Consider the following 24,408-nt stretch of genomic DNA (forward strand, 5'->3'; position numbering starts at 1 on the left):
CATCCCAGGCAGTACCGGGAAGTCGGCTGGTGAGAGACACGTGGGAGGCCTGACTCTGGCTCTGTGTACCTTCACAGCGCAGAGCCTTGAGTCTGGCTGCAAGGAAGTTCCTCGCTCCTCTTCTAGAGTGCAGTTGGGGGAGCCGCTAGCCCTAGGAAGATGGCCGCTGGGCAAGGTCGGCCCAGGTTCACAAATGTTCATAGGATCCCCTGGAGTGTTTGCTTATTACCAGCCTGACTCAAAAAAGAGCAATGAGAGAAGAATAAATGGAACCTTTTCCGGAGCTCACCAGGACCCAGGAAACAAGTTCTGAGCATCCAGAGTGGCTATTCCTTGCGTATCAGTGGGAGCACTTCATAGAGACCCCAAAAAGATTAGACCTCAGTATGAGACTAAACAATCTCTACATAGTGATAAAGAGAAAATCTTGAAAGCTGCCAGAGGAAAAAGAACCATTATGTAGAGACGGATACAAATAGAATGATTGCAAAGCTCTCTTCAGAAAATACATAAGCCAGAAGGCAATGACATGACATCTTTAAGATGCTAAAAGCAAACAACTGTCAGCACAGAATCTTATATCCAGTGAAAATAGTTTTTAAAAATTAAAGCAAAATTAGGACTTTTGAAGAACACTTGTAATAAAACACAAAACAAAACAAAAATTAAGCTGCACTCCATCAAATTTAAATTTTCTGCTCTCCAAAAAACATCATTAAAGTAGCAAATACATATTTACATATATACTGCTTAAAATACATATCATTATATGTATATGGATGTATATGACAAAAGCCTTATATCCAGGATATATAAAAAACTTACTATTATAATTCAATAATAAAAAGACAACCAATCATTTAAAAATGGGCAAAGGGTTTGAATAGACACTTCACAGAGTAGATATATAAATGGCACATGAAAAAATGCTCAACATTATTATTCATGAGGTAAATGCAAAGTAAAACCACCATAAATGAGAGAGGATTACACATGTATTGAACAGCTAAAATTAGAAAGATTAAATGTAATCAAGTTTGCCAAACATGTAGAGCAACCAAGAGCTCTCCTACATTACTTGTGGGACTGTAAGATGGTACAACCACTTTGAAAAAAAGGTGAGCAAAAATATTTTAAACACATATTTGCTATATAACCCAGCAATTCTTCTACCTATGTATCTAAAAGAAATGAAAATATGTGTATAGGCAAAGCCTTGTACATGAATATTCGTAGCAGCTTTATTCAATATTACCTAAAACATGGAACATTCATCTGCAATAGATGAATGGATGAGTAAATTGATGGAAATTCATACAACAGAGTACTATTCAATGTTTAAAAAAGAAAAATTACTGATAAATATAACAACATGAGTAAATCTTAAAAACATTAAAGATTATGCAGAGCAGAAGAAGCAAGGCACAAAGCAGTACATACTATATAATTATATTTATATGAACCCCTAGAGGTGTTCAATCTAATACTGATAAAAAGCACAACAGTGATAGCCAAATCTGAGGGCATTTGGAGGATTGACTGGAAATAAGCAACACAAAATTGGGGGGGGTTTAATGGAAATGTTTTATATCTTCTTATAATGGTAGTAAATACAAATTATAAATTTGTCAACACTAATGTAGTTGAATTGTGTTCTCCAAAATTCACATGTTTAAATCCCAATCCCCAGTACCTCAGAATGTGACCTTACTTGGAAATAGAGTCATTGCTGATGTAATCAGTTAAGATGAGGTCATATTGGATGACTTGTGTACTTATACAAAAGGGAAATTTGGACTCAGGCACACACATAAAGAGGATAACGTGTGTATATTGGGTTTATGCCACATGCCAAGGGAATACATAAAAATATCAGCAAACCAACAGAAGATAGAAGAGAGGCATGGAACACATCATTCCCTAGAGCATTCAGAGGGAGCCTGGCTGTGCCAACACCTTGATCTGGGACTTCTAGCCTCCAGAACTGTGAGACAATAAATTCCTGTTGTTTAAACCACTCATTTTGTGCTACTTCATTAGAGCAGGACTAGGAAACTAATACAACTCATCAAAGTGTATAATAAATGCATACACATTCTTGAATGTAAATTATACCTTAATAAATTTGATTTAAAGTGATTGAATCTAGTTCATTAATATCTGAAATAAAGTCTGTAACTTTATTTAAATAACTTCTGAGAGTTCACATGGAGATAAGTTACTTAACCTTTTAGAATCTACACTCTAATACATAAATTTGGGAAAATAATCTTGCCTCACAAGTTGTGAGAAATCAAATAATATACATGAAATCTAAAGCAGTGTTTCTAACACATTGTTGGTGCTCAATACATGTCATCCCTTCTCCTAGAATAAATGAAAGCAGAAAGCTTCAGGAGGGGCTATTATCTGTTCATTTATTCATGTTTTTCATTGTATTGTTCCTAACCAAGTTGTTCCCATACGGCTTTAAAAAAAAAAAAATCTTGGTTTTAGCATAAGTTAAGAGCTCAGTCAGGCTGGGATTTTAACACTCCTAATGTTATTTTAAATCAATCCATATACTTTTAAATATTTATTCCTGATTTCTATTTCATCTTACATACACATCCCTTTTTAAAAGTGAGCTTATCAGATACAGCCCTGTGTAGGCCCTCTGTTTTCATCTTCATCAGCATAGTCATAAATATAGTCGACAATTAGAGTTTTAATTAGAAGATATTTTTTAGTAGTCGCTGAAAAATTAGTTTTCACAATTTAATGATCTAGTACAAAGATATTTGCTTATCAGCATTGTTTTACACTCATTATTTTGCAGAACATGACAGGGATCGGAGAATAAGAAAAAAAGAGAATATCTAACTGGTAGGCATAATAGTAGAGTTCTAAAAAGTTTGTCTTTTAAAAATCTCAAAAGTATAATTTAGCCTTTAATTCCAGCAAATTAGTGAAAGAGGTTCAGGTAATTTGACTAAACTATTTCTTCAACTCCTAAATATTATGGTGCCAGGGTTGAAATACCACATCAGATAAGTGTTTTAAATCCACCTGAACAATGTAATTCTTTGTGCAATAAATTAGCTTAAACCCTAAATCTTGAAGTTTGGTATGTTTGCAAAAATCATTGCTTTGTTTCTTTGCTTAGCTCACCATGTTCTTCAAGTGAGTTTATATTTAAGAACATAGTAGAAATGCTAGAGAAAAGTCAAGACTTCAAGTTACAATATTGAATAGAAAAATAGACACTATAGCATGTAAATTATCAACAGATTTAGGAAAGAAAAGAATTTTGATTACTCTGCTTTACTTGAAATGCCCACATTATTTTTATTAGATGCATAACATTAAAGTAATAGTTAACATGTGGTCTGTTAACCTTTGAAAGCTAAAATAATGATGTTAATATTGATACTATTATATAAGCATTGAACTCTGTTTTAAGTCCACAGTTAGAATGTTTATCAATAAACTATTTTAAATAGCTATAATATTTTATTTCTGCTGTGACAACATGCACAATGTTTACTTATGTCATCAAGAATAAAATTAGGAATTGTTGGACTATTCATTCAACAATACTGACCCACTATTTATAGAGGATAAAAATTACTGTGTCTCTGGGGTACAGAGATAGATAAGAGTATTACCATTATCCAGGAGCTTACCCTTAAATTTAAAGAACTAAATATAATATAAGGCAAAATTTAAAAATTAATATGGTTAAGTTAAAAAGGCATATTAGAGAGCATTATTTTATTCTTACCAGGAGAGTTGCAGAAAAATTCCTGGAGGATTTCACATTTAGTTAAATGCTGAAGGATCAGTAGTGTATTATGACAGATGCATAGTTTCCCCATGGTAAATAACAACAAAAATGATTATAAAGATATTAGTAATAAAAACTAACGTATATTGACCACATATTGTGTGTTTAATGTTCTTTTAAGTAGGTTATACATAATATCTCAATTAATTCTTAGAGCAATCCCTATGAGGTGTTATTTGTCCCATTTTTCAGGTGAGGTAATTGAAGCATAGAAAGTTATGTAACTTACTCCAGGCCACACCCTGTAGAACAGCAGAGATAAGCAATATGGAGCAAGACTATGGAGGGTCTTAAATGCTTTTATAAGATGATTTGGTTTTCTTAAATAACGGACTTATGGAAGAGAGTAATTCCAGTAAAAATTAATGATGCACTGAAAAAGAATGGAGAGGAACAAAATGAAAAGGCTCCACTTGGAGACATGGCAATAGTACAGAAAACTGATAATGAATAGCTAAACGAGAGACAAATATAACAATTCTTATACTGACAGAATTAATGGGGCGTCCCTACTCGGGGTGGGGGGGAGGAGTGAGGAACAGAAGATGAATCTCACTATATGTGTTTACATTTCAATCACAGTATTTAGGAAGGTGTCTGTGTCTTTTGGAAAAAAATATGATCCCATAAAATTTGCTTTAAGTTTTGACATTTTTAATATATAAATGGTTACTTTTTGATTACCTACATTTTGAACCAATTCCCAGCCAATACTTGATAACTGATCATGATGTTAGTTTCTTCACCAATTGCCTCTCCAGCAGCTGTTTATGTGAGCCCCTCTTTTCTTTCCTTTTTTGGTATGATCCAGATCTCTTGCTTTCTCCGACCCCTCCTGTAATTTATCTCTCTTTTATCTGTTCCTAAACACCTACTCATTTCCTTTCTAAAAATATTTGAAGTATTTGTTGCCAATTTTTCATAATCACCTTGTATCTTTGATTCCTTCCTTCTAGTTTATAAATAAATCTCTCTTTTTCGAAATTTCCCTTAATATAATGTTTCTAAATATATATTGTCTGTCTCGTCTTTCACAAACAAATAACTAATCAGGGTGACTCTGAAACATCTGATATAAGGGGTGTTGTTTAGATTAATGTCAAAACCCGAATTCAAAAGACTTACAATAATTTTGTTAACTGAAAATGATTTCTAAATCAAAATAAGGATACAAAGGGGACTAAAAAAAATACTTTGAAACATGATTAATTTTAATATGTTTACAAGGAAAGAGTAAATTCACCAGCAGAAAAAAAATTACCAAAATTAACATTTTACAGTTTTTTAGTCTTAAAGCACAATACATTTTTCATACAAACAAATATATCACCATTATAGATACCAAAATATGGCAACATTTATACACAAGGCCATTTACCATTAAGAAAATCAGTGGCAATGGTGATGCAATACATCAGTTCATGTTTGTTAAACTTTTTGCTATTATACTTCCTGGCCCGCAGGAGTATTTGCCAGGATACAATATAAATGTGTGACCCCAGTTTGAACAATACATAGAAAGCTCTGGTTGCCCATGTTTAATCCTACATTTATTATATGATCACTAGAAATGTTTTCGTACCACTACTCTGACGTAATTCCATTTACTATTAAGACCGTTCCCTAGAAATCAAACATTTTAACAGATTCACTTGGATATTAAGGAATTATTTTATACAAAATAAGTGCAATATCAGGACTTAATATTCTATATGCCTAAACTTAATAAAAGAGAAAAACTATACAGGTATTATGTGGAAAATAATTTGATATTATCTGGAGTAGGTAATCATAGCATTGAACTTGGGGAAAATGCAGTTATGTGTTTTTTTCATTTTTAGAGTTACTATTTTTATTATTGTTTTTAAATGCACCAGATGATTTTCTGAGGAACATTCACATTCAATGTTTAGTTTCATTTTACTAGTGGCATATACAAAGCACCATATAATATAACATATGAAATGTAGAACAATTATGACTATGTAATACTGTAGAAATAACTGCTAAGAAAATATAGCAATATTTAACACAGGATTTCTAAAACCATTACATATTCATTACTTTTCCCTAAACTAATAATGTCCCATGTTTTATTTTATAGACGTAGTCTATCACAATTTATATGCATTTGACACTCATGGGGGGTTGAAAATAGTTGATATCTTCTGTACAGTAATGTTACAGTTTTATACAAACTTCAGAAATATGGCATTTGGAATAGTGTTCCTCCTCCAAGTGTTCCATTTCACACAACAGCAAATACTCTGAATGCCTTTCCTCCTGGAGGATTCTGTAAACTGCAAAAAATACACAGAGTGTATTGATGTCATCTCCATATATAATCCTTCAAACAAATCATGCTTTCTTATGACAGTCAAGAAAGCAGCTCTATGAATCCAGATGGTCAACTTTCTTAGACTACTATAATTTATAGTTATTGGAAAGCTTGAGTGAGGATGACATAATTCTTAAAATCTTGGCTGTACACAAGTTTGCTAAAAACATGTAAGGTGCACAGTGGTAGTAATAGTACTTTATATAGAACGTTATAGATTCCAGGTCATGTTTTCATATATTACCACCTTTAGTTCCAATAAAGTACAGTTAAGTGGCTCTTATGCCATTTTACTGGGGAAATTCTAAGATACAGGTTTACAACTGACCGGCATGGTTAAAAGCTAACTGCAAGTTAAAGAGATGGAGATACTTAAGAGATACTCTGGAATACTAACTTATTATTCCCTAAGTCTGACAAAATTTAAATTATATAGCTAGCATACTTATTAATATTTTAACATCTGTGGTTTCAAAAAAATCTTAGTGAGGAAATTTAATGGTCAAATCTGGAAGGTCCTAAGTATTTCTTCACTGAAATGGAAACATACACACACACAGAGCACTCAATCTCATTTCAGAAGTATTTTAAAACAGGACTTTAAAGCAATGCAAAGCCATTCCTTTTACTCTTTATTAAATTATTTATATTTTATTTGACAATATTAATCAAGGTATGTTTTGCTTAAATGCCTCAAGTTAAAACTGGTTGATAATGGCATTAATCATTATTTATTCTAATCAAATGTAAACTTTTGAAGTCCATATTTTTTGCATAAAGTATTATTTTCTTAATAATACAAAAAAGCTTTTAGAGATAAACACAAATGCTAAGAGAGAGACAAAGTGCAATTTCTTTTACATATTTATTCATGTGTAAGGAAAGAAGGGAGAATTTTAGAAGAAGAGATGAGAATGTCACAAGTGTGCACACACAACATTACACAATAAACACACACACATACACAAGCCAGGTTTTTCATACAAGTAGACGGCTAATTGAAAGCCATTTTTATTTGTAGGAAACAAACTGACAAAGTGCCCTAGAAAGTGTCTTTTTACACAGTGATACACCGGAAAAATACACATTTTTGAACTTAACAGAACTAGTTCTGAATCTGAGCTCTGAGACTGACTAGTTATATGACGTTGGGCGTATCATTTAACCTTTCTGAGCCTCAGTTAACATGTCTGTAAATTAGGGTTTAGAGAACCGACTTTGTAAGGCTACTGGTAGAGCTGAGTCAATATACTTAAAGGGCCCTCAAGCATCTGGAAAATTCATAGTAGATGTTCATAAATAATTATTATTCTCAGTTTTCTTAGGATATCATCTACCTTATAGGTTTAAAATAAATTTAAGAAATATGACAGGTAAATGAAGCCACATTACTCAGTTTAGCTTATAAAACTGCATATCATACTCTATAACTCCATCTACTTTATATAGTGTGTCTTTCATATATATAGACAGACAGAGAGAAGGAGAGAGATGGGGGAAGGGTGTGGGGAGTGAGCTCTGTGTGTTTGTTTACATTTCAGTGAAGAAATTCTTAGGATCTTACAGGTTTGACCATTAAATTTCCTCACTAAATTTTTTTTAGATGTTAAAAATATGACTAAGTATGATGGCAATACAATTTAAATTTTTTCAGACTTAAGAAACGGTAAGTTAGTACTCTAGAGCATTGATATGAGCCAGCTAAGTCAGGTTGTGGAGAAGCCACCTCCTTAACAATGGCCTCCTGATACAGTCTCATCTGAAAATAGATGCTAAATACAAAGCTGTCATTTTATGAGGATGGCACCCAGATGCTTATGTGGAAGGCAATCTAGGTATCCTGCATGGCACATCCTTTTGTGTCCTTTACAGAAACTTTACCATATGTGCAAACCCTCCACTGGCAATTTTGAAGAACCTAGTAAATGTTTAAAAGTTAGGGATTTATCTGTATCTATACAAAATACATGGGACTTAATATTACTTCCCCAAGTACCAATGATTTAAAAAAAATCACTACAGGGTTTTTTTCTCTTAACTTTTATTATTACTCAATAAAGTAAGTCACATGAATTTTCTCAAACCACTGAAATATATAATACTAATGAGCCAAATACCAGATGACCTGAAAGAGCTCATTTACATCATATTAGGCATCAAACTTCCAATCAAAAAGAGAATTTGGTTCCGGGGAATATCAGACTCATTGTTTTGGTCAAATACTTTGTCAGATAACTAGAGTAGAGAAATATTCAGTGCCTCGCTCACCTAGAAAGAGTTACATGTAAAAACTAACCTAGAAAATCCAAAAGAGGATGAAAGAAATTTCCTTATTATAAGATCAATTAACAAAAGAGTGGTTCTGACTCATAATCCGATTTTCATGTTGATTTTTATAAGCCTGCAGGAGACAGGCATCTCTGGTACTGCAGCTTCTCCCATCCCTGGAAGATCTACTATTACACAGTGTGCAAAGGAAGCACACTGGTTCAGTCACGAAACCTCAAAGCCATGCTAAGGAGAGTTGGTTGTAAAGCCAGCATAATGGGAAAGATGATATATCTAAATACATATATGTTTATAAACATATATATCGATTTATTTACCTTTCTGAGAAGATTCCATTCTGAAAAGAAGCAGTGTAAGTCTTTCTTTTGTCCACAGGCATCACGTCAACATAACCCCCGTGATTTTGAACCACGCCAGCATGTACAGCTGCTCTGCAGATACTGGACAGCTGAAGAAGAAAGGAAAAAACCACCATCATTAGAAAACGTCTGCTGAACTTGTCCAGCCTACTCTCCTATTGGACACAAGGTCGCTGACATCTGTCTCTGTGTGGATACCCAGTGAGCAGTTACAGGATGATGTTTTGTGCATAAAGGAATGTTTTAAAAGACACAAAGTTAGAGCCAAGCAAGTCGCACCTGAAGGTAGATCTTAAGGGTGGCTGCAAGGATAAGATCTTTCACCAGCTAATCTGTCCAAACAGCAAGCTTTTACTACTGTCCAAGCAATAAAATGCAAATTAGCTCCTTTTATCTTTTTAAGGGCCTACTTATCACTCTTAAATTTCAGCCTTTGCTAGTTCCTACTCAGGTCACTCTGACCAAAAGTTCACAGGGGGGATTATCTGGACCTCATTTATATTCAGTTTTGACTTTGAGCAACTCAAACATAGTTCTGTATATCTCTACAGTCTCTTTTCCAAAATACAGGCATACATGAAATGAGGAGGTTTTTCCTATTAGATAATATAACCTATGTAGAGAAAACTTGCCCAAAAGAATAAGCCCAAGAAGAAAAAAAGATGAAGAATAACCATCGCTCCTACCTAGATTTGCAATGTACATCACTCTGGTTTGAATGGTCTGACATGAGGTACTAAGGAAGTTCTATTTTTGCATTGTACCAGTTATATAATCTGAATTGAATGGAATTTCTATAAAGGAGAAAATTGTTTCAGGTCCAACAAACGCTTTCCATTTTTTTAACACGACTGAGTTCTAGAAGTCAACGCTTTTCTTTTGGCCAATTAAAGTCTTCTGTATATTTTGACAATTGCTTTCATCCAAATGTTCTACCAAAATTTGTCAATAGCTGAGCATAGCCTGACAAAATCCTACAAAATGAAACGCTTGAACTGTTTCAGTATAAAGCAATCGACCCCATATCCCGATGGGTCTTTTCTAAACCCACTGGTGTATTCTTTTCTTATCTCTACGCACATGTGAGTGACCTAATGTGCTTTTCTAAGTTCACATAAGCATGTGCATCTTACGTGACCTTGCTTTATTACTGTGCTCTGAACTCTTTGGCATCAGTCAGTATTTATTAGATCAGAGGCCGAATGCCAAGCTGTCTAATACTTTTCATGTTTTTGCTATATCACAAAATACCATACATCCAAAACCCCATATCCTTACTCTGAGGACACATTTTATTCACCATTTAAAGTCCCTCGCTGAATTAATATTTGTGTCCGATATGGTTCATAACAGATGGAATTAACAATAACTGTACACTTTTCAGTATTTATCTTGTTCTGTTAAAAGGTTATCATCAGCACTTTTCCCAAGGCAATAAAAGTGCTTAGATATAACATTCACTAAATCCAAGCACTTAATATGGTTTGAAACTATTGTTTTGACCATAACCATGCAGTCAGCAGGCATTACGATTTGAGTTCAAAGGTCAGAAGAGATTTTCTTTTCCTACCCGCACATTATAAGAACTAATATACCACGAAAAGAAAAAACTATATCTGTGAAAACAGTGGAACATTTTTAATGAATGCAGAAATTAATTTCATCTGTCATAAATGAGAAATAAAAGCTCAAAGCAATAGAATGTACAAGTTGTAACTCTATAAATGGAAAGAGAGAAAGAGGGAAAGATGGGGGAGAGAGGGAGATTGATAGATTGTTTCTCATTTTTCCATATCTTGTATTTAAATAGATAATGTATTTTGTAAGGGATGGGAAGATTGCTTAATTAATGGCTGAATCTCTGATTCTGTACTTAGCACATAAAAAATATATATTTCCAACTTGTTCTACATAGTAATACAAAATTTCTTACCCCGTTTCACTGAGATAGAAAGATAAAATGATCTCAGGATATAAGTTCTAATAAAAACCTGAACTCTAGCACAGAGATGGCTTATAGGTACAGAAGTGTATAGGATATTTTGAAAGATTTTCACCAGACATGAGTAAAATTAAAAGTTTTTTTTTACTTAAGGGGACAACCTGGGAAGAACGATTTCTTTGGAAATCTCTGATGATTCTAGATTTCCTCATTCATATATATTTATTAATTTTTTTAAACAAACATTTATGTTTCAAGGTGTTTGCCAAATGTCTGATATCACTGCGTACTCTAAGTTCTGTTAAAGCAGGAACTAGGCCTGTCTTGTTCACAGCTTGGCACATGTAAAATTGTTGATGAAAAAATAACGCATAATTTGCCCAGCTGCTGCCTTCAAGAAACTTAAAAATTAATAAAAGAGGTGGGGAAACAATCATAATGCCTAACAGAATCAGTTAAGTGCTAAATAAAAGGAAAAAACAAAGTAATAGTGTTAAAGAAAAGCAACACCGGGCTTCCCTGGTGGTCCAGTGGTTAAGAATCCACCTGCCAATGCAGGGGACACGGGTTCGAGCCCTGGTCCGGGAAGATCCCACATGCCGTGGAGCAACTAAGCCCGTGCGCCACAACTACTGAGCCTGAGCTCTAGAGCCCGTGAGCCACAACTACTGACCCCACGTGCCACAACCACTGAAGCCCGCGTGCCTAGAGCCCGCGCTCCGCAACGAGAGGAGCCACGACAATGAGAAGCCCGCGCACCGCAACAAAGAGTAGCCCCCGCTTGCCCCAACAAGAGAAAGCCCGCGCACAGCAACAAAGACCCAACACAGCCAAAAACTTTAAAAAGTAAATAAATTTATAAAAAAAAAAAAAAGAAAAGCAACACCATACTTGGGTTAGGAGAACCAGCAATACACTTCACAGAGAAAGTGGCAATAACTCAGAAGGTAAAGAATGACCATGATGCTCACAGAAAAATTAGAAAAAGCATGTTTTCAGAGACAAGAAGATAAGCACAAATTGTGAGGACTACCAAATTAAGATACCAACAGGACATTGAAATTGCAGATAAGAATACTGCAAACCTGGAGCTGGGAGAGAGACTTAGATTCGGAGAATAATTTTAACGGTAAAGCTGAACTGAAAAACAAAAAACAAAAAAACCTGAACCCGAAATGAATTCACCAAGTGGTGGTAATACTCACATTTCGGGACTCTTCACAATTGTATTTCCATAGTATTCTACTGAATAAGTACATCAAGAATATATTTCTTTTGGAACTCTTTGGATTAGATATTGGTAGTGGTTTCCAAATGTCTGCCACATAAAATCTAAACTTATCAGCATGTATCTAGACTCTCCAATTACATGTTTCAAGAGCTGGATCCCTCCCTCCATCCCTCACACTAAGTTGGCTGCAGCCCCTTTTAGCTTCAAATCTCACCAGCTCAGATACAAGCAAACCTACAAGTCATGCCCACTTTCAGCTCACTTGCTCTCACCTCATCTCCATGTCTTTGTAGGTGCCATTCACCCCACCTAAAATGTGCGCTAATCCTCTTTACCAACCCACACTTGAAACCTGGATCAGAAAGCACTTATCGGCCCTGAAGCCATCACAGCTAATCTTCCTCGTCCAACCCCAGTCCTGGCATCCATAACAATACACCCTCAACTGGTTTCCTTTTGTATGTATTTTAATGATTACCTGGTTTTGATTCTATGCTACTTGCTAAATGCCCATTTGGCAGTGGAGATATTGTTCATACATTTGACAAACTCTTAATTATCCAGTCTATACTTCAAGTACTGAAGAACCAAAAGGAAGGTTAAAGAAAAGTAAAATGCTTTTTCCTTCCCAAGGATGCATCCAAGCTATTTCATTTAGTATCTGATATAAGAGATATAGATAGGATATGAAGAAAAATTTAGTTAAGATAAATGATTATGCATGCATATTTGCATATAGATATTTAGTTTTTAGTGTTACTGATGATTGACCTTTCCGAGAATATGTATATCAACACAGAATCTGTTCCTTTTTCTGTATATAAATGTATATATACATTTAAACACATGTGCATGCATATAGATAAATACTGAGAGCTGCATAAATTAGGGTACTTACATCAGAATAAATTCGAGTTCCAATTACACGAGCATAATGTGGATTTGCCTGCATACAGTTCCGAGGACAGTATACTCTAAAAAATAAATATATACTTACAAATATTAAGTAGCTGGTTATTTCAGTCTTTCTTATTAGTAAGATCATAGACATGCATACACAAAAGTAAACTCAGCATTCTAAATCCCACTCATTATTTTTTATTGAAGTATAGCTGATGTACTATATGTTACAGGTATACAATACGGTGATTCACAGTTTTTAAAAGGTTATACTCCATTTATAGTTAGTATAAAATATTGGCTATATTCTGTGTTTTACAATCTATCCTTGCAGCTTATTTTATACCTAATAGTTTGTACCTCTTAATCCTCTACCCCTATACTGTACCTCCCCACTGGTAACCACCAGTTTGTTCTCTGTACCTGTGAGCCTGTTTCTTTCTTGTTATATTCACTAGTTTGTTGTATTTTTTTTTTAGATTCCATATATAAGTGATACCATAAAGTATTTGTGTTACTCTATCTTATTTCACTTAGCATAATGCCCTCCAAGTCCATCCATGTTGTTGCAAACGGCAAAATTTCATTCTTTTTTATGATTGAGTAGCATTCCAGTGTATATATACACATGTTTTCCTTCCGAAATAGGTCAGTTGTACAATCCCGGCAGTAAGCACAATTGCTTCTGCTTACTTTACCTACTTCCAGCTTTTGGCACAGATGTGTTTCTTTTCTCTTGCTTTTTCTTTAAAAAAAAAAAAAAAGCTTAGCCAGGAAGCTTTCTAATTTGGGGATCCAAAGCAGAAAGAAACATCAGGAAGTATCTCTCTCTCAGTATCTGGGAATTTGGTACCCAATATGACTGCAGAATTTAGTAAACATATAACTTGGAAAAACTGAATCATTGTCTGCCACAGACATCTCATAGTTTCTTTTCTCTATGTTCATATCTTTGGTATCTCATCCAATTTCATGGCTTTGATTATCATCTATAAACTATTGATTTCCAAATTTGTATCTCTAGTTGGGACCTCTTCTCTTAATTCTAAATTTGTATGTCCTATTGCTTACTGAATATCTCCACGTAGACCTAATAAATATCTCAAATTTAGCATATTTGAAACCAAATTCCTAATCTTCTCATCCAGTCCGCAAATATCTTCTTTCTGTAGGCTTCCGACAATAAATGTCAACTCCATTATTCAGGTGCTCAGGCCAAGAAAAACCTTTATTCTATCCTTAACTCCCTTCCTTACCTCAACCTTATATTCAACCCAATTTCTATTCGTTGTACACTGAAATAAAATCAGAGCATCCTTAAGCACCTCAATCACTGTAACTCTGGGCTCTATCTTCCAATATCTAGCTCACTGCAATAGGCTCCCCTATGGTCTCCCTGCTTCCGATTTTGTCCCCTCCAATCTATTTTGCCACACACTTACACTGAAGAATACAAGTCTAATCATATCATTCCTCTGCTCCAAATATTCTAGTGGCTTTCCATCTAATTCAGAACAAGTGACAGGATCCTTATAATAGCCAATAAGCTCTGAGTATTCTGTCTTCCCATTTCCTCTCTGACATTATATCCTACCCCTCTTTCACTTTCTCACCCAGCTCCTGTCACACTGGCCTAATAGTTATTCTTCAAACATACAGAAAAATCTCATCCTCAGGGCCTTTGAGTTCATCTTTCCCTCTGAATGGAATGTTCTTTCTCCAGATATCCTACTCCCTTCCTGATACTTTAGCTCCTTTTTTCAAAGTTTCCAAAAGTTCTTTTATTTAAACATAGGGTCCAATTATCAGTGTTCAGTCAGTCACATGACATTTTTAAAAATTCACTCCCAGAGTTTAAGAAACTGCCAAGTGGCACTTATTTAAATTGATTGGCTCTTCTGGATTCACATACACACACACAAGTACACACACTCATACACTAAAAGGAAATCAAAGCTAAGACTGGAAAAAACACAATTCATTCTACATAGTAAATCAGAGTCTCAACAAAATGACTATATGAAAATCATTGTTTGATAAAAGTATCAATTAGTTTCCTAAAAGTATTCTTAAAAAAAAAAACAAAACTTCATTGCAACTACCTTTACCAATTGAAGCCGATCTTCCTCAACACACTTTTTAAGAAATGGCTACATTTCTTATTTAAATTTCATGTTCCTAAAATTTGTATAACACAGTACACTTTAGCATCTAAACCAGAACCACTTAAATATAAGTAATAAATGAATGAGTTTTTACAACTTTGAATTAAAGGTTGATTTTTATAAAAAATGTCTTCTGCAGGAGGAAGGGTGTCCCCATTGACTATAAAATTTTATTTTTGCATTTGAGAACTGCTGCGCATTCATTGCCCACCCTATGGCAATAAAACCAGCTGTTCTGCCCTTAGGATCATGCTGTGCACGCTCTACCTTAACCATATTTAGCACTTGGTCTGTGGAAGGCCAAGATCAGTAGATTCAAACTGAGTTCATTTCTTCGTAGGTAAGTTCAGGTCAAAGAAAGACTGCAGGAGCTTTTTGCTTGTCTGAGTTCTAGTCTCTGGTTTTAACACCTTGTTATATATTTGTGAGAATGTAGATAGTGATCTAGTAAACATTCCTTTGTCTACAACTTCCGTTATGCTTTGAATAAAAATGCTGACACATTTTAACAGTACCTGCCTTTACATCTAATCATAGGGAAAGGGGCTGCTTGGCCCTGATGTGATCCATTAAAGAGTCATGCAATGACCAGAGAAGTGCCTGACGTGCGTAACTTGTAACTTACTGGGTGGCCAAGCCTCATAAAGCTGTAGGGGAATGAACATGTGATTCTTTCTTTTAAATGCTAAAATAAAGATTTTTGTGGAGACAAAAAAAAAACAAAAACACACACACATTTTTTGGAGAAACTACACTAGGAGTGCCTAGAGTGCATGCAGTTTGTGGTGTCCATTGCTCCCTGCTGCTAGCAATTCAAGATGATACGTCTTCCGAGTCCTAGAGACACCAGAATCTCAGGCAAAAGCAGTTATCCAGGGTAAAAGGCCCCCTGTTTACAGGTTAAAAATGGAGAAAATCTAGAGAACAGTACCTTGGGCAATGTGAAGCAGGCTTATGAAAAGGACAGAGCTGTTCCACAGTTGTTTCACAAGTGACAGCCTGAACTGAAGAATTCAAACACAAAACAATAAGCAAATCCTTTAGAAAGAATAATGTGCAACAGGGTGGTAAGAAAATAAGACGAAAAAAGTGCTAACCTGTTACTTTAGAGACTGTGAAGGAATTAGCAGACTGATACTTGCTGAAGATAAAAACATAAAAATTTCAATCATCAACATCTTACATGCATTGGCATCAACATAAATTCTTATATTTTTTAAGTCTATGAATGTTTAATTTTTTCTTAAATGTTCTTATTTAAGAACATTTCCTTAAATGTTCTTATTTAATGTATTGCTTCACAATGGGAAAAACTATAAATTTGTACATTCTTAATGAAACTAGAAAATTTAGAGTGTTAGCATGATCTTTATAAGCAAAAGGGTTCAACTTTGAATTCTATATCTAGACATGTAGCAGTATAAGAATTAGTCATCTGTTTTATGCTAAATTCATATTACGTTCAAGTATGAGCCAAATAAATACCATTCTTGATATCAGAGAAAGATCTCTTTTCATTATCAATCTCAAAAACTTACACATAATAGCATGAAATAATACACATTTGTATCTATATATTTTTTTCCTATTAAAATTAAAACTCTCAATACACTCATTCCCTGTTACCACGGAACCAAACAATTTAATCTTTCAAAATAGTCAATACAAGGCAGTGTAAAAAGGCTACTAAATAATAAGTACCTTAAAGGAATATGCATCATTCATTTTTTTGTTCCCCCTAGTATCTAGTAAAATGTCTACAATAAATGAATGAATTCCTCCTTACATGTTTTATTAAAAAGCAAGAATGTAAGAATAGGTATTTTAATTGGTTTATCTATACCCAGGCTTTCATAAAAAACATCTATTGCAAAAGGTAATGCTTATTTGTGATGGTACTTTAATATGACACACACACGTTTCAAGAGAGTTTATATAATAAACAATTAAAAATACAAGTTAAAAGAAAAAGGTAAATAATAGGAAGTAAATGTTCTCTAATGCAACACCCAATGTTTGGCTTACCAAAGCTAAAAACTAATATTTATTATTTATTTAAGATAAGTATCTGCTGAGTGAATAAATTAATCAGTAAGTGTTTCTGTAAAGCTTTTACTTAAGAGATTAATCACTAATGGCTAAAAACCACACATCAGGCCTTTGAATAAAATTGTATACAGAGGGCATCATTCCACCAATTTACAAGGATTCTTAAGAAATTCTTTCTTATCATTATGAATTCTATACTGTGGTGTTTCATGCAACTGTTCAGTTACAAAGGAAGGGAGACTATCATATTTCCTAAGAAAAGGCATTCCATTATGAGGTTCAATAATGTCTATTATTTTACTAACGAGAAAGAGAAACTACAAAGATATTTCAAAAGCCTACATTTTTCTACTTTCTATAGAGTATATATGAAAATATGTTGTTTTATAATAATACATTTAGTATATTTAATATGACAAACATTTCAAAAGTTAATCAATGCTTTCATACTGGGTCAAATTACATTTTAACAGACAAAAGAAAGGTGACATAGTGTATTACATATTTAGAGACTTTGCAAAATGCTCTGTTACCTAGTAATCTATCTTATTAACAAAGTTACTGTTGCATGAAATAAATAATTCTCCCAAACAGGGCAGGAAGAATATGCAAATCAATTAGCCTTCTCAGGCACTTTTTATCATAGCTGAAAAATGTATTGCTTCACAATGGGAAAAACTAAATTTGTACATTCTTAATGAAACTAGAAAATTTAGAGTGTTAGCATGATCTTTATAAGCAAAAGTGTTCAACTTTGAATTCAGATACTTTTCCTTATTTTTGCCCATGGAAATTGTGTAGTTGAAATGAACCTTGAAAATTACCTTCTCTCTTTATAAACTAAATTCTTCTATGCTTTGCTCTGAATGAATGTAACTTATTGTTACAACTTCAAATCTCTGGTCCAAAAGATTATTTAGGTACTTACCCAATTGTTTGAACACCATTTCTATTGGATTTGATGAAATAATGTTTTCTTCCTTGTCTAGTGATATCCACCCAACCACCATCATTGTCTATTATACCATAATGAATTGCAGCTCTACAGATGCTGGATTGCTGGGAGAAAAGGAAGGGATGAAAGGATGTCAAAATGATAAGAATTCTGCATAGGATACAACTTGTTACTATGTATGACTTTAAACAATTCTGAGCAAAATAGCTATACATATATAAATTGTTATTTTTCCCATTAAAAATCAAAATATTATATGAAAGGATCCTATCCTCAAATAATGACATTTATAATACCTACCATTTCATAATGTACACTGCCAATAACTTTAGCTTTACTATCCAAACAGCCAGCAGGGCATTCATATCTAAATAAAAGAAATGGGGAACAAAATTTAGCTTCTCTGAATGTCCATATAAAATGAAAATATTTTTTATATCTTGCCAGTTAATTTTGAGAGTAATAATAAATATTACCTATTGCAGGTTGTGCCTTTGCACTGGTCTCTTAATCTTACTTCGCAAGAAACAATTTGAGCTAAAATTTAGAAAATAATAATAATTTAGATGATGCAACAGCTGCTCTAATTCATCCCATACAGTCTAATGCCAAGTTTTTGCCATTCTAAAAATGTTCAGATTAATAAAATATAGTTGAATATGCCAGCAATGTAAACTTTAAAATGTAAATAATGCGGAGATCTTACACATTTGCTGTGTGCTTATGACTTCGTTTCTGTTACTATTATCTGCTATTGTCCGGATGTGGGTGTCATGGACTTGTGATTGCTGCCGTTCAATTTCATTTGTTTCTTCTTCTTGAGGAGGGTAATAGCTATCTGATCCTTCTGTTAGAGAGAATGGATTTAGGAAATATGAATCCATCTTAAATGTGCACAAATTACCCATGATACACCTTTATATGCCTGTTTAACACTGAAAGCTACTAGAAAAATCAGTACTGTATTTTGGCACAAGTTTTGGCTTAAGGTGGTGATCTTACATACTGCATTGGAATAAATAAAACAGATGCATAAACCTTTGAGCCCTTGACTCATTTATGCTAACATTAAATGGAATCATTTCTAAACTTCGCTTATATTTTAAAGTGGTATCAGTGATTACCTTTCATAATGACATCATGAGGTCTACACAGGGATCTAATGAAGTCGGGCTTAGTGAATTTGAATTTGTTTTCTCAAATGAAATCATATTTTCAGGAGGATAACACTTAAAATTTTCCAAAGGATCACATTTAAAATTCTCCTGAAAGGAAATTCAGCCTAAGAAGGATTGACATGCCCTTGCTATTTACCACAATATCAGTTTCCATGGAAAGGTTTCTACTGCAGAAGGAAATTCAATGTGCAGAAATTTAAACTTAACAATGGAAAATATGCAAACTTTGAATTTAATATTTTTTCCAGGTTGGCTTGTATTAAGGGCTTGACAGGGGCACATTTTGGAAATGTGGTTATTTGCATGTATGTCTAAGAATTCAGAATCTAGAAAAAGGAAGTATGAATTCAGAGGAAAGTCAGCTTTAGTAAGACACTGTGGTCATTGACAATGGTGCAAGCAGGTTGGAGGTTTGGGGGATGGAAAACAGACTCAGGCACAATACAAAAAGCTTTCAGGAATTAAAAATGGCTCATATTACACAGTGAACTATATGCTTACTTCTTGTCTACTTATTATAACTAGTGAGCACTCAATCATTAAGGAAAAAAGATATCTCTTTATAAGTACTGAAAAGTGGCTGCATTTACACATATTTTCAAAAACACCTGGTCTGCATTATTCTTCATTTAGTCATCATTAAGAACAAAGTAGTACAAGAGTGTAAAAATGTTCACTTGGATGCCCAATAAAAAGCACGACTTTCACAAAGCTTTGTCAGGTAAGTTTTATCTTCATGTGTTACAAAAAGGACATCATATTTATATTTATTTTTGAGGACATCCAGTACACTTGAGACAGTATTTTTTACAACAGTTTTATAATACTATTATATATCTATTTTGTTGTTGTTGTTGTTATTTTGGCATGACAAATTGTATACTCCACAGTAAGAAGCAGAGAATTAGTATAATTCATTGGGCATGGTTCAGTAAGATTCATGGATAGGTATTTAGGCAAAAACTCTTAAAGTGCTTAAAATAAATTGTGTTAAACTGCTAAATTCTTCAGAAATGATGACATTTATGGAAATAATTCTAGTCAACACTATATCAAGATGGCTTTTAAGAATGAAAATATACTTGTCACTCTGGGATAATTTCAAAGTAGAATTAAGTGGTTATCTGGAATAATCATGAAACTTTCCTTTAAATACATGTTGGTACAATAGACTTATTAATATTATAAATTTTTAAAAAATATTTTAAATGACTTCTAAATATTTGAAATAGAGTTCTAGAAACTTTTCATGTAATAATTAAATGTGCTTTTGGCTTTCAAACACAAATTAATGCAGAAGTTGGATGAAAATATAAATCAAACTGAATATTACAACACAACATCACATACCTTTGTAGCACAGATTTTCTCTACAGCCTCCTCCAAAACTAGGTGGGCAAGCAGAACAGGGCCGGCCATGTTTGTAGGGGGCGTGGCCCCACCAGTTTCCCCTTCAAAAGATAATCCACTCCATTAAGAGGTGGTCTATTTTTAGTTTTTTGAGAAACCTCCATACTGTTTTTCCACAGTGGCTGCACTAATTTACATTCCCACCAACAGTGGACAAGGGTTCCCTTTTCTCTACATCGTCACTAACATTTGTTATTTGTGTTCTTTTTAATGATAGCCATTCTGACAGATGGGAAGTGATATCTCATTGTTACTAAGTTTAAAAATACACTGCTACCTCATTCTTTTGAAAATATTCTAAATAATGTGTTATGTATATTGCTAAAAACTGAAAAACCAAACTTCTGCAAAACACTAACCTCTGCTATCGAATATTCATCTATATCCCATTTGTTTTAATAAAAACAGATTTTAGACGTAGATTTGACCCTAAGTTCAGTTGTACAATATTTTCAATGTAATTATTTGAAGGGTCTTTACATAGGTGAAAATACATTTCTCAGTCTATAGTTTCTCATCTCTAATAAACCAAAATTATTAAACATTTACACAATATAGTAGTGCAATAAATAAAACTGAAGCCCTAAAAATATGATTCCTATCTTTACAAAGATTATATTTTCAATTTTCATATTCCTTTTAAGCACCAATTTTACACATCAGGCAACCATAATTGTTGCCATATGACATAAACTCAGTTAAAACAACGCAGTTTACTCAATAATACACACTGAAAATAAGGAAAAAAATCAAAAATATAAAGTTATTTTTATGTTGTTAAGAAATACTTACATATGCAAGTAGTGTTTTGTTTACTTACTTTGGGGAATAATTGCACACCAAGTAGACAGCTTTGGGCCATATCTGCCCCCAGATGTTCATGTTATGGCACAAATTAATGGCACAGCCTATTCTGCTACTTGTTGCCCACACCACCTACATTAGAGAAAAGAAAGGCTTAGAAAAAGTAGGCTGAGATGAAGTAAGACAGCAACATATCTGAGAGAAAATGCATAAAAGTGAACTGGAGAACCAACAGTTACTATTCAAAATGAAATGAGGCAATGTCAGAAACAATATTTTTCCTGACACTTGGGGAAATACTTAATTTAACTTTAAAAAAAAAAAGAGATACACAGGTATATAACTCTATCCAGATATAAGACATAAACATCTTATTTATTACTAAATAATTCAAATGTTACATCCTCACAGTCCTAAATGCCGTATTAATTTTCCTGTGAAGAAACTTACCTACCAAATGAACAGAATTTCTCATCTTAAAGCAGAAAGTACTGGAGCAAAATTTTAGGTGTTCAAATTTCTTATACAATGTGACATTTTCACTGTGCCACTGGCTATCAGGGAGTCCAATACTGATCTTAATCTTGTCCCATGCAAAGGCATACAGAACCATTTGCTTTATAGTCACTAATAATCAGTCATAGAAATTCTAGAAACTCAGATCTGTAGTGAGCTTTATCTAGTCAAATCTGCCATTTGTTGTTTGATTTAGAAGTTTTAGAACATGTCCAATACCCAATCCAAACACTGAAAATTTAAAAACATGATAAATGCTGCACACATGTGAATATTGAATGTCATGGTAAATAAAACCATATTTTTATTTTTTGAAAATAAAAAAATCAACATCTGAATTTGAAGATGGTAAATTCCTTCCCTTTTGCATTTACTGGGGTCATATTAAAGTATTTTATATGTAAAATCATTGAAATAATATTTTTAAGGAAATGTCTGTACTTTTTTCGATAATTATTCTTGTTTATAAAAATTTATAAGCTTGTTCTACATAAATCAATATTAATATATTTTTAATAACCATATAAATGACATAAGGAAGGCAAATGTTCAGTATCCTAAGTTCTCCCACACACACACACAAAAAAACTTTGTTAGTTTACACGAACTCAAATTAAACGAATAAAGTGTAATATACCCAAAACATACCTGTGTATAATGAGTACATACAGGACCAGAACATCTGAATGGACAATACGGGTTGCACTCATGTTCATATGGGTAGCTAAAGTCTTTGACTTCATCATACCATGCTTGTACATGAAATGTTGGGGGTCTATATCTATTTGAAAGAAAATAACCACAAAAGTCAAGTAAGGCTGGAGAAAATATAAAACCAAATATTGCCAAAAAGATTGATGAAGTTGGGTAGAGAGGCAGTTTTGGGTAACTTATTAATATTAAATACTTTTGCACTTTACATCACTAATATATCAATTACTTGAAACAAAAATAAGTTTAAAATACTACTGATCATTCTGGCAGGATATTTATTTTTTATTTGTCTTGGTGTGACTGCTTGTTTTCCTTTTAGGCACTAAGCCTTTGAAAACTTACAATGATGAATTAGTAAGTATTTCATTTCAAGCTCTTATGTTTTCAGAAACAAGAAGTTGTATTTTAAGCTACCTTCCCCAATGTGCTCCCAAATTCTGTCCAATTGATGGAAGCATGCTTGCAGGTCCATGTTCCCACAAACAAGTTTCAGCCCAGGATTCTGCAGATCTTTCCAGTTCTACATCCCATGTCTACAATTCAAAACAAAAACAAAATACAGACACAAACAGATAATGTATATATACAGTTTGGATATTTCTTTAGAATATAGTGTTACTCAGTTCTTATGTTTTCTCCCTTCTTCTTAGCAAAGTCAGCATCTTAGTCTGGGTTCTCTCCATCTCTCATATAGATTTTTGCACTAGCCTCCTAATTAATCTCCTTTCATCCACCTCTCATCCCTCCAATCTGCTCTACAAGTGATTAGAATTACCTAAGTGGACACAAATACGCTTAAGTGATTCCTCTAACCGCATCCAACAAATCTCTGTATACTGTTCCCTGTCATAAAACATGTTATTCCTTGCTTTTGCTGGCATCGTTTCCTCTACCTAAGACTTCCTTCTCCCAATTATTTGTCAAACAGCCTCTAACTCTTACTTCACAATACAGCTTTATGTAATACATTCTTGACACATTTTCAGTTCTCTTAGAAGTAAGCTATTCCCTACTTTGGGCTCTTAAAGCTTTGTTATGCTCCTTTGTTTAGCAGCTATTACACAGCAGTGTTAGTATTCGTCTATATGTCTCTTTCATGGGACTGTGAGTTGCTTGGGGGCAGTTATTTAACTCACGCTGGTACCTTCGGCCTATTATCTGTGTCTGCCATATGGCAAGGTGGTTAATAAACATTTGCTCAATACATGAATGGTTAATGAATCTGTATCCTATAAAATATAAATGCATTTTTGTGTACAAAATTCAATAATATTAATTCATATTTTAAAAATAATTTATAAAGTGATATTTAAAATTATATTACTGAAATAATTTCATACATCCTGGGTTTAATATTCAATTTGTTAATTTGAAAATCAGGCAGTATAGTGAGTGTGGTGGTAAAAACAAAGAGCTGGATAGAACTGGACTCAATATTGGCACAATTACAGGATTCTGGGCATGTTAAGAGGGTAGAAAAATAGTCCTGGAACTAGAAAATGAGGACACAACCTAAGGTGATAGCAGTGAGACTGGAGAAAAGCAGACAGTCTGAAATAATGTTTAGGAATTTAAATTCGTAGAAGTTGACGGATGACTGAAGGAAGGTGGTGGGGGGGAAAGAAAAAAAAAGGGTGAAGACTCATGAGGTTACCAAACTGTGAGAAAGAAAAACAGAAAGAGAAATAGATTGTTGTAATAGAAGTGTATGTCTATTCACTTCAATGCATAT

General features: G+C 33.6%; 1 protein-coding gene across 2 annotated transcripts in view; it reads right to left on the reverse strand.

Annotated features, from left to right (window-relative positions):
- Positions 1-5,014: 5,014 nt before the first annotated feature.
- The window catches only part of CRISPLD1 (cysteine rich secretory protein LCCL domain containing 1), a 43,663-nt gene continuing 24,269 nt past the window's right edge, over positions 5,015-24,408 (reverse strand). The window contains exons 3-15 of one of the 2 annotated variants that reach the window (XM_029222804.1): positions 23,091-23,209; positions 22,611-22,743; positions 21,463-21,578; positions 20,583-20,683; positions 18,761-18,901; positions 18,531-18,591; positions 18,355-18,421; positions 18,028-18,158; positions 16,148-16,191; positions 15,982-16,054; positions 12,884-12,959; positions 8,771-8,901; positions 5,015-6,126 (exon numbers count right to left, since the gene is read on the reverse strand). In XM_029222804.1, coding sequence (XP_029078637.1) covers positions 6,075-6,126; positions 8,771-8,901; positions 12,884-12,959; positions 15,982-16,054; positions 16,148-16,191; positions 18,028-18,158; positions 18,355-18,421; positions 18,531-18,591; positions 18,761-18,901; positions 20,583-20,683; positions 21,463-21,578; positions 22,611-22,743; positions 23,091-23,209 — 1,245 coding nt within the window. In that variant the 3' untranslated portion in view covers positions 5,015-6,074. Of the gene's footprint in view, positions 6,127-8,770; positions 8,902-12,883; positions 12,960-15,981; positions 16,055-16,147; positions 16,192-18,027; positions 18,159-18,354; positions 18,422-18,530; positions 18,592-18,760; positions 18,902-20,582; positions 20,684-21,462; positions 21,579-22,610; positions 22,744-23,090; positions 23,210-24,408 lie in introns of those variants that run through there. The other variant, XM_029222805.1, reaches the window with a different exon arrangement.

The sequence above is a fragment of the Monodon monoceros genome, unplaced genomic scaffold, assembly GCF_005190385.1.
Source record: "Monodon monoceros isolate NGI ecotype Baffin Bay Population unplaced genomic scaffold, NGI_Narwhal_1 Super_Scaffold_14, whole genome shotgun sequence".
NCBI lineage: Eukaryota > Metazoa > Chordata > Mammalia > Artiodactyla > Monodontidae > Monodon > Monodon monoceros.